The sequence below is a fragment of the Vigna radiata genome, unplaced genomic scaffold, assembly GCF_000741045.1.
Source record: "Vigna radiata var. radiata cultivar VC1973A unplaced genomic scaffold, Vradiata_ver6 scaffold_158, whole genome shotgun sequence".
Classification (NCBI taxonomy): Eukaryota; Viridiplantae; Streptophyta; class Magnoliopsida; order Fabales; family Fabaceae; genus Vigna; species Vigna radiata.
The window spans coordinates 797,986-809,494 of NW_014542914.1; the positions used below are offsets into that span (position 1 = coordinate 797,986).

Consider the following 11,509-nt stretch of genomic DNA (forward strand, 5'->3'; position numbering starts at 1 on the left):
TCTCTCTATTTTGTTTTAATTCAGTTTTCACTCCACTTTTATTTTTAATATATAAATATATTATATTTCTTAGGTTCTTACAGTACAAATTTTGAAATCTGATCAATAAGTTTTTTTAAAATTTATTTTTAATTTTAAAATTTAATTATAGTCTAATATAAATTAAAATTTTAATATTGTTTAATATGTATTCATATTTTAATAATTATTAAAACGTAATTTATATTACTATAATAGCTACATCTAAAAACTAACAATAAAAATAATAATAATGAAAATAAAAAAAACAAAAATAATAAAATAAAAATAATAATATAAAATCGTTTAATATATTTAAATATATTAAAATATCAAATTAAATTTAATAGTTATTTTAAATAAAAATAATTTTTTTAATAAAATTTATTAATCGAATTTCGAAATATATGTTAAATTTCGAAATTTGATTAACAAAATTTTTGTTTTTATTCAAAATATAATAATTATTTAATTTAATTTAAAATTTTAATATTATTTAATATATTTTATATTTTAATAATTATTAAAATACAATTTATATTTCATAGTAATTATGTTAAAAAATAAAAATAGAAAAAATAATATTTTTTGTTAATTTCTTTATAAAATTTTGAAATTTGATAATTTGTTTACTAGATTTCAAAATTCAAAATTTGATAAAATCTCAATTGGATTTTAAAATCTATTAGATATTTTTTCTGCTAGGCATAATAGATATTTTAGAAAAAAAATTGAAGGTGCGGACTTAAAATCTTGAAAGTCCAGGTATTTGGAGGTTAATAAAAAAAGAAGAGCCAAGATTCAGGTTGACAACTTTTGCAAATCTTTTACTACTAATTTTGTAATTTTTATTATTATCTTCACAATCTTTTTATTATCATTATAATCTTTTTATTAATATAATAACAAATTCTAAAATTTTTATCAAAATTCTACCTTTCCTTCCAATATATTAAAAATTTTACACATACTCTAAAAATACCAATATTACTTCAATTTAAAAATACCAATACCTACACATAATGGACAAAATAATTATGATAAAAATTCAATCAAAATTATATAAATTCATCAAAAATTGTAAATTTAGTTAATTTTATTAAACAAATAAAAGAATAAAAATTACTGATAGAAAAATTAAGAATATTAACATTATAATAAAAAACTATTTTTATCTGTTCCTCTCCAAATCCCAGTTCGATGAGCGGAAATTCGCCAAGATTGAAATCGGAAAAATGGACACGGACATTTCCCGGTGGGTGACGGAGTTCCTCCTCCGCAGTTCCGTCCCCGATTCCCTAATCCGAAAAGCCCTAATCGTCCTTCCTCTCTCCGGGGCTGACTCCCGCTTCAAGAAGACCCTTCTCCTTCGCACTCTCCGCACCCTCCTCCTTAAGGCCTCCCTCTCCGAAACTGCGCTCCAAATCCTCGAACACCTCGAAGAACTCGATGGTGTCTCCACCTCCGTCGCGCTCCGCCGCGCGTACCTGGCCGTTGCCGTCGAGTGCACTGTCAAGTACCTCGCCGCCGCCCCCGATGACCCCGAGGGGGAGTTTTCTGGCGCCGTGAAGCGGATCTGGCGCGGCCGCGTGGCGGCGCTGGAGGCGCGCCGGAGCGGGCTGGTGTCTGGCGAGCTGGTGCGGTGGCGGGACGACGTGGAGGCAGCGCTTGGGGATTCTAGGGCTTGCGAGAGGTTGGCGGATTTCAATAGCAGGAGGGAGGCGATGAAAGAGGTGAGGGCGTATTTGAAGGAAGCGTCGGAATCGATGGGTCCTTCGTTCTTGGAATCGGTTGCGGCGATGTCGAAGGGTTTAACCAAGGAGAAAGATGATTTTGTTATTAGTGGTGACGGGTGTGATAGTGATCATGATAATGGAAATGATGGTGATCATGGCTGCATGGAGGATGTGGTAATGCATGATGAGAATCAGACCAAGCAACAATTGGAAGAGAAAATTGAGGCGAATCAGGAAGTGGGTGGACGTGACTTGCTACTTCAGGGAGATAAAGGTACCTTTTTTAACGACTGTGGAATTTGATTCTTGAATTTCTAATTTTTTCTTCGAAGTGTGAACTGTTTGTTACTTGCAACGCAAATTATATTTGTTTTTGGGTGTTACACTCAGTAGTGCTTGTTTAAGTTGTGGTAGTTAATGGAAATGGTGGAAGCTTAATTTGTTCACAACTTAGCTGTCGGGTTTTGTGAGGCATGTTTTGAGTTTGCACTACGTGTTTTGTCCAGGCTTCTATGTTTTGGCTTGCAATGTTTTTTAAATATATGTTTTTTTTTTTAATTACTGAGTTTATGTATATGAATATTTTATCTAGTACCTTAGAATTTTTGATCAAGGTGTGCGTGCCTCTGCATGCAACAGTGTTTATCTGTGGAAAGAAATATGAGTTTGGATACTCAATGATTCCCTACATCATGGATGTGATTTAGAAATGGGACGTGGATGTGATTTTTCACTCTTAGTTCTAGCTTTTGTGTTTTTCACAACTTGAATGTGGAACATTTTCCTAAACATGTTATTAGTTGCTTCGTGCATACAACACGAAAGCAAAGATGTGGGAAATCAATTTGTAATTTTATTGTTTCTCTCACTGAGTATCAACTGCGATATGAACGGGTGCAAAACGTTTTTTAATAATTCTGTGTATATGCTGTTGCCTTTACTATTGTTGTTATCGTCAAGTGGAACCAGTTCGTATTTTTTTTCCTCACTTGGACTCCCCACTCAATACAAAATTCTGTCAAATTAAAATTGTCTTCAACTTTGGAAAGATATTTGTTAAAATTGGTCATTCATTATTTGGAATTAACTCCAACAATGAAGTCACAACACTGTTCGATAAATGCTATTCTTTCTACTGTTTCACTGTTATTTACACTTTACATTTGTTTTCCCAATAGTAATTCAAAAGCGGAATCTTCGGGTTAAACACAAACACTCTGCACTTCGTGCATGTCATAGGGGAGTTAAAATAAATGGTTCAGAGGAAGTGGAGTCCGCAAAATCACTGAGCAAACATGATTCTGTTCCTAGTTCTGAAGTAAAAAAAGTTAGAGAATCCCTTAAATCGAGTTCTTACGATTTAAGAGCATTGGTCAAAGATCCTCTTCCTGATGCATTGCATTTATCTGAAGCTGTAAGATCGAAATTGGCTAATAGTGATACAAATATCGAGCCACCTATTGAAAAACAGAGTCCAGATGTAGATGTACCAGATCCAAATGTTTGCCAGAGTATTGTACTTTTTCAGTCTAATGATGCCAATCTTGGGAAGGAGTCTTCTGTTCATTCTAGTGATTTACATCAGCCCAACTTAATGGAACGAAACAGAAGTGCCCAGACATTTGAGGTAATCATGTTTGTTATTGTCTGTTTTAATCTAGGGGCAGATTCCTTTAATGTTGTATTGTTATCCAGTGTCTAAGTTTTGATGTAAAGAATGCGCCGTGGTAACTTCTTTCATGGATTAATGCTTGCTATCTCTTGGAGTAAGCTTTCCTGCAAGGATTACCATCTCGCCATGCTTTTTTCTTGTGGTTTGACAAGTTCTAAACAATTGCAATACAATGAAACTGATGTAACAGCAATTGTGATCATGATGTATAAACCACACTTAAAACCTTGCTACCACTTGATCCAGTGGTCTGTGGATCCCCAAAGATGATGTTGATCATCAAGATGCTTTATATTCCTTTTTTGATGGATTCTTTTTCTTGCTGTTGATACTTTGTATTTGGTTGCCATTTTGTTTTTGATTTTTGCATTGGCATATAACTTTGGTCCTTTTATTTTCCAGTGGGATGATTCAATAGACAACTCGCCACAAGCAAGACAGACTAGGAGGAGGAAAAGGAGATGGAGTTCTTTGGAAGAGGAGACACTAAGGGCCGGTGTAAAAATGTATGCACTTGTTCTAAACTAGTCAAACCATAAATTTTCCTGGTTAACTGTGATATATTAGTTATAAGTGCAATGGAAAGCTAATAAATTTGTAATAGTTTTGTGCCTTGAGATTTCATGTTCTCATTCACCATTTTTTTATACAGGTTTGGAGAAGGAAACTGGGCAACAATAAAAAGTTTTTACAGTAACATATTTGACAACAGAAGTGGAGTAAGCAATATCTTCCCCAAAATACTTTGCTGTGTTTCTTCCTGGAAGTATACCTGTAATATCAAACTGATTTTGGAAAAACAATTATTTTTGAGGTTGATCTGAAGGACAAGTGGAGAAACATGTTACGATGACCCAAATGTGCTACTTGAACATTCATGTCTATATCTTGTGGAGGTATTTTTCCCTGCATTTTTTCGTTAATTTATTTTTTCTATTAACTCGGGTTGATATAATTTCTTTTATTGCTTGATTCCTTTTGTTTCATCAATACTGAATTAAGTCAATGTAGTATTCATAAGAGCCACCTTAGGATTCTTGAATATTTGGATCTAGCTACTCAAGCTTAACTAAGGTTTGGGATTGTCCTCTAAGTGGTATGACCAAATTATAATGTATAAGTATGTGCAAACTTTATTTTACGAGTCAGTTTTATTAGGTTGAATTAGACTTAGTCTATTTTTGAAGATGATATCATAGCTTATCTTAGAGAAGTTTGTTGGACTTACCATATCACTTGCTATTAGACCACCAACAAATATCCTGTAACATGGTCGAAAATTTCAATTTTTGGTGAGAGAATGTGTTGGAGATTCCTATCAAACACACACACACACACACACACACACACACACACACACACACACACACACACACACACACACATATATATATATAAACTAAATTATAGTATGTAAGTGACTGTAATTCTCATTTTACTAGCTAGTTTTGTAAGGGTGGGTTAAGTTTAAAGTTCACTTTTAAATATATGTAATTTGGTCACAAGGAATACAATGTATTTTGTTATGGTAAGGTTATTCTTGACTTAAGGAAGAAATAGGCGAGTCTTGGTTGGCTCTTGAATAATTTTTTATGCTTTCGTGGAAGAATTTTGGAGGGAGGTCTAGAAGTTGGCCGAAGCTATAATAGGTACATGAGCTAGGTTGAAATTTTGTTATATTTGTGTAAAGTTTGGGCCATTTATGTGGCAGGTTTGGTGCCTATGAAGCACAAACACAAACAATAGACATGACATCGATATTGCAACCATGGTAGTAAGTATTGTATGATACATGATTCATATCGCACAATAGATAGAATCACAACCCCCACGATTCAAATGATAGGAAAATTTGTTTGTGTTCCTGAGTCGTTGTATGATTGATATTGCACTCTGAATTATAGGAATCACGATTCTAACAAGAAATAAATCTTGAATTGTGGATTTTGGTCTCACTCCGAAATGAGTGGGGTTACATGACCCTGGTTTGAAAAACTCCTAATCTGCTTCATTTTACTATGTGAACTGAGCTAGAAGAAATGCATAGTAGTTCCTGATCTTCAAGAATATCCCGATGAGATAATCTTGATTCACTTCTTTTAGCAACCTGCATATTGCTTGAATTGTTCAGCATAATCTTCTACATTTCCTGTTTGTTTCAACGCCAACAAAACTTCAAAAGGACTTCTCAACATATTTGGCTGAAAACGTTGCACAACTGCCATTTTGAAAGATTCCCAAATAGGATATGGGTAGCAAGATTCCCACCATTGAAACCAATTTAATGCTTTTACCTCCAAGGCCACCATCACTGTTTGCATTCTTTCAACATCGGAGACTTCTTGCAAACGGAAATATCTGTCCAGTCTATTAGTCCAGCCAAAAGCATCTTCCCCTGCAAAGAATTGGTATGTCCAGTTTGCGCCACCTTGAACCTCCATTTACTTTGCTGTCTTGATCATTTTCAACAGTCTTTTCGGCCAACAAGTCAGTATTATTAGACCCAGAAGTGGAATTGCAGGTGATCTTTTCCACCATTCCCGATAATCCACTGATAAGATTCTCCATTCTTTGAAGACGTTCCCGGTGCTCATTTTCTACTTTTAGTCTGTCGTGTCTATCTTCTTGAATCATGTATTCCAGACTTTCCAATTTGGAGTTCATTGTGGTGTTAACTATACACGTTCAACACACCTATCACAGGGCCAAAAGGAAGCTCTGAGTACCAGTTGATAGACCAACCGGAATTTACAGAATCATTCAAGATAGGTTCTTGAATGACTTTTATTAAGAACCAAACTGTTCTGTCAATGTGACAGGATTACAACAATGTTCCTCCAACAAAAAGGTCTGTAGAGAGGACCTTAACTCTCCACAAATTCCTTTTCCTCCAAAACTTCTAAAACTGCCAACAACAACCTAAACACAGACTATATATACTAGTCTGTTACAACCTGTTATAGATACAGGAGGTTATTACTACCTCCTTTATTTATTTCTTCTAGGATAAACTTTCCCACTGAACCTATCTGTGAGTTTGTGAGAGATAGCTGAGAGGTGGTGAGACTTGAGATGTGAAAACATAGTGGGGGGCAAGGGCAAGAGATGAAGCCAATGCTTAATGTGCTGAGATTAAGAGTAGCAGCAGAGAATGAGTTATCAGACGGTGCATAGTTGCCAGCATAGACAGCACACCCGAGATGAAGACATTGCCTTTCTCACTGAACACACACTAAACAAATTTGGAATTGGTTTAGCTTTTTGAAAACATTTGTGACAAATTTCTAAATACCCCCCTCATTAAAAGTTTACCATCCATCATCTCAAGCTATTATATTTCAATTTGTGTCACGTATATGTATTCGATATTTTAGGACACTTTATCTATACTTGTAGATGAAGTATCTAATCTATAAACACTCATATTTTTACAGTGACAATAGTTTATAATTTTTTATTTTGACAATGTCTAATTAATATGATTTTAATTTGGATTTACACAATTCCAATTATATATTTATTATATTTTAAGAATGATTTTTACATTTTTCAATAGCATAAGTCACGTACTGCATCTTGTTATTTTCAAAATAAGCATATTTCTGCATTGGGTACGCATCCTATTCGCTACACTTAGCTTAGCCATGGGTCCCAAGCATGGTGCTGCCATCATGCCATACTTCCAGACAACACTGTTGCTAAGCAGCAATACTATGCAACTCTGATATTGTTACTGGCAACATATAAATTGGAACATTAAAGCTTGCTATATATGATGGAAATTATAATATCAGGAGTTGGTAAAATGCGTTCTAAATTGATATCCTGTTTTATGATTCTTGATCATTGAGTATATTTTTTTCTTGCTCTTTGCTTCTCTTCTTCCTGGCTCATACTTCTAATCTTTTACTTGGAGGATCAAGTTGGTCTATGAGGTAAACAACATTACAATATTCTTATCTGCAGGACTTTGTAATACTTTCAGGTAATGTCAATTTTGATAGCAGCTTCACTTTGTGCGATCAAGTTTTATTAAAACACCATCAAATAGTACAGTTAGTGAGGACCAACTGGTATCCAAAGCCCAAGCACGGATCTTTCAAACACATCATTCATCCGTGACTGGTTTCAACTGCTCAGCTAAAGGTTAGATTTTAAAGTCAGTGTTTGACCACGATAGCATAAATATATCTGAAAGTTTTATGGTTGTCACCTGTTTTAAAATAGATTCTAATTTATCAGTAACGTAAGGTTTCTTGTCATGGTGTACAGCATATAATGAACTCCGCCTTCTTAAAATCTCAACAAAAATTTAATTTCATGTTTCTAATTTTGAAACAAAGAAATAGAAGAATAGAAATCTCAATACTGTGGTTCCATATTTTTTTATCTTCATGAAAAATCAACTGTGGTCGATTTGCCACACCGTTCCATGTGTGTCTGCCCTAGACAATAGTGACAACCATAGAGAATATGCAATTATATTGGCAACCAGAGGCTTGTATTAGTTTTACCTGCATTCGTTTTGGCAGCTACTGCGTAGAGTTTTCCCATACAAATTGGTGCATTATACAGAACAAAGGAACTTGGTAATGTAGTTAAAAACTTGATGAACAAATTACTAAAGCATTTTGACTCACTGTAGAGAAGAAATGTTGTAGCCTATTACACGAAAAGGTATACTATTAACTTGGGGTCTACATTTCAGGTTCCCTTCTGGTAGTGCGAAAGATGAAGTCAATTTCGAGGTCTGAATTGTACAGTTATGGTGTTTAAGTTTTAATCTGTATATGCAATTATAGTTCCTTTTAACGGCTACAAGTATGATATTGATAGCCATGTAAATTTATAATCTAACTCATGTTTTCTCTTGTAAGAACTCACAGATGGGGTACATAAACTTTAACTGTAATGTTTTTTCTTATTTCCTTTCCTTGTGTACTTTGGCTGGTGATTGGGCCTCAAAACTAGCTAGATTTTCATCATCTTCATTTTTTTATATTAGGGGGATTGATTTGATTGATTTAGTGGACGAATTTATACAAATAGACTGGTAAACTAATTTTAAAGATTTTCAGTTAATCTAAAGGCACTTATGACAATTTTCATAAAGGCTAATAAATAATTCATGATAACTTGTTATTATATTACAATTTATATTGTCAGTGCATTCGTATCAAAATCAATAACTAATAAAGAAAATATTGAGACACTTGTATATCTATAACTTTATAATTTACTTCATCCGAGAGTGAAAGGTTTAAACCATTCATGAAAATATCCAGAGTTCATTATATAGACTTGTTATTTGTTATTGAAAAAATCGTTTTAAATAGGATGATTGAAAAATTAAAAATTAAAATAAAATATCATTTGTGGTTTTATTTTCAAGAAAATAAAAGTCAACTTAAATTATGCTATTTTATTATATGTAAATTTATTATTAATAAATATTAATGCATATTATTAAATCTTAATTTAACTATAATAAAAATTCAATTGAAGTTTTATATTAATTTTATTGGCGGGTTTGATTCAAAATTTGTTCCAGAAACTTTATTCTGAAAAGCATTTTATATTAAAATAATTATTCTAGAAATTGTTACATTCTTTAAAAGATAGAGCTTTTATAAGATATATTTAATTATTTAATTATTAATTTTTTTTAATATAAATAGAGAATGATTAAATAGAGTTTATTATTATAAAAGTTAAAATCTTTCTAAAGAATTTATCTCTTTTGTATTTTTTTTTCTATATCTTTGTCTTTATTTGGTTGAAAATGGGATAGTATCACAAGATTGCTGGCGTTGAGGTCTATCCACCTATATAATTGTTTTATTAAACATAGTATGTTTTTCTTTTGTTTTTTTTTTTTTTTCAAAATCAATTAGATTTTAGTTTGCATATGTGGGGAATTTATGTTGCATTCGTTTAGGAAGCATTGATAAATCTTTGTTTAATTAGGATTATTAAAGTATTATTATTGATTTGTTTATTATTTGTGCAAATTTTGTCTATCTTAGTTATTAGGAGTGTTTAATGTCGAAAGATTTTTTAAGTGTTTTTTTAGCATACAATTATTTGAACGGTTGGATATTTAGATGTGATAAATTGTTTGTTATGTAAGATGTATATGTGATAGCATAAGTTGTGATATTTTGGTCTTAAGGATTAATGTAAGAGCTGAGAGAATTAAAGAAATTTGGAGAAGACAGGTGTATGCACATGATGAGACCGAGTGATTTTAAAAGTGGTATATAAATGAAAATTTCAAAGTTCCATTCCATTATCTGAATACACTATCTCTTTGCAAAGTTCTGATATCTTCTTTTCTCCTCATTCTCTCTATAAATTCTCATTAGTGAATCGTCTGTTCTTCGATCAGGAGGAGTTTGAGTGATCCTAGAATTGAAGACTTTCTTGCCAACCGATTAGTTTCATGATTTGAGTCAGTAAGTTTCATCCTTTCTTCTTAGTGATTTTGTTTTCTGGTGCATGCAAGAGAAATTTTGTTGCATGTGTTCATTAGAGTCTTCTCTCAAATTCTGATTTCGTTTTTGGAACCAATGTTGGTCTCTTCTTCCCAATCAGTGATATGTAGGTGTTCTTAGATTTTCTTGAGGTTCAAGCAATACCCTGAAGGTATTAAGAGTTTTCTGTTCGGTTAAAGGTAAGGGAAGCTAGTCAATTTAATTATGATTTTCTATGTATGAAATTTACGGTTTGAATGGTTGCATGTATGTAAATTGAATGTTGATTGATTTGTGTGGAATTAGGAATGCTGAAACCTGTGAACTGATTGGGTTTTTCTCTGCATAAGTGTTGCAGCCTATTCTAATCTTGAGGAAGTGGGTAGGTGAAAAGGAGAATTTGGGGTTGGGAGTGAAATTGGTCATTAGAGAGAATCTGAGTAAGTGTATTTGGACATGTTTGAACCTTTAAGTACCTCTAAAATGTGTTAAAAGAAGAAAATTGGATTTTTGGTCATTTAGTGATGATTGTATAGAAGTTGAATTTGAATCTGATAAGAAATCCTTTAGGATGATGTTTGAAAGGTTTAGGTACCCTTTTTGGATATGTGTAAATTGGTATATGATTCAAGTAGGGGAGATTTGAAGTTGGGAAAAATATTTAGTTTTGGTAAAGTTAAGTGTTGTTCATAATTCTGTAGATGTTCTGCAGAATTATGCAGAATGCTGAAGAGCGCGTTGTTGACCGCTCGGTCTTATTCAGGTGCTCGGTTATAACTAGGTTTGGTCTCTGTATAGTATTACCATTCATAACCGTTCGGTCTTAGTTGATATGTGGTCTCTTAGTCGCGTTTGGTCTTGTACTAGCATTTGGTCTAATACTGGTACTCGATCTTGTACTAGTGCTCGATTATATACTAGTGCTCGGTCATGTACTAGTGTTCGGTCTTGTACTAGTGCTCGGTCTTCTTTCAATAGGACTTGGTCTACAACGTTAGTGGTTGGTCCTTAATAGTGTTGGGCTATCTCCTCAGTCGAACCTATCATTTACCGTTTGGCCTATCTCTTGGGTGGTGAGGTTATGTTCGGTCTCCAACGTTCACAGGGTACTGGGTTTGATACATTGTTTTCATTGCTGTTTGAGGATTGTTAAGTTATTTATATAGATCTGTTGCACATGAACAATTATGTTGATATTTAATTAAGTTATGAAGTTACAATTGGTATGGAAGAGAATTCCAAGGAGGAATATCTTGGGATTGGTTATCAAGGTGGTTGATGAGTCTATATTTTCTTGACTTCACTTAGTTTATTGTGCTAGAATTAATCAGGGAATTGTGCTTAATTGTCCGGTATTTTCCCGTTTTCGCTAATAGTGCTTAATTTGGCCAGAAATTCTAATTTTAATTAATTTGAATATTTTGAGCTAATTATTTGCATTATTATTTTCAGGGAAAAATTTGGAAATTCAATTTGGGATATTTGGAGTGCTATCAAATAAGTCAAGACTCTTCGCATGGACATTTCAAATTTAATTACTTTGAAACTTAGTAGTCTAGATAGTTTTAATTAAATTTGTAAACAATGGGCCAATTTTTGGTAAAATAGTT

At 33.1% G+C, this 11,509-nt stretch overlaps 1 protein-coding gene across 5 annotated transcripts; it reads left to right on the forward strand.

Annotated features, from left to right (window-relative positions):
* The first annotated feature begins 1,184 nt into the window (after positions 1 to 1,184).
* Positions 1,185 to 8,411, forward strand: LOC106752502. Of its 5 annotated transcripts, none has more exons than XM_022777132.1 (8): positions 1,186 to 2,028; positions 2,933 to 3,381; positions 3,829 to 3,932; positions 4,079 to 4,145; positions 4,241 to 4,322; positions 5,138 to 5,200; positions 7,393 to 7,572; positions 8,135 to 8,411. In XM_022777132.1, exons 1-5 carry the CDS (start codon positions 1,254 to 1,256, stop codon positions 4,277 to 4,279), a joined length of 1,434 nt encoding a protein of 477 aa, XP_022632853.1. In that variant the 5' UTR covers positions 1,186 to 1,253; the 3' UTR covers positions 4,280 to 4,322; positions 5,138 to 5,200; positions 7,393 to 7,572; positions 8,135 to 8,411. The 5 variants fall into 5 exon arrangements, with proteins under 5 accessions (XP_022632855.1, XP_022632853.1, XP_022632854.1 ...); XM_022777133.1 differs by having other exon boundaries at positions 7,412 to 7,572; XM_022777134.1 differs by lacking the exon at positions 5,138 to 5,200 and having other exon boundaries at positions 1,185 to 2,028; positions 3,167 to 3,381; positions 7,412 to 7,572.
* Positions 8,412 to 11,509: the final 3,098 nt, after the last annotated feature.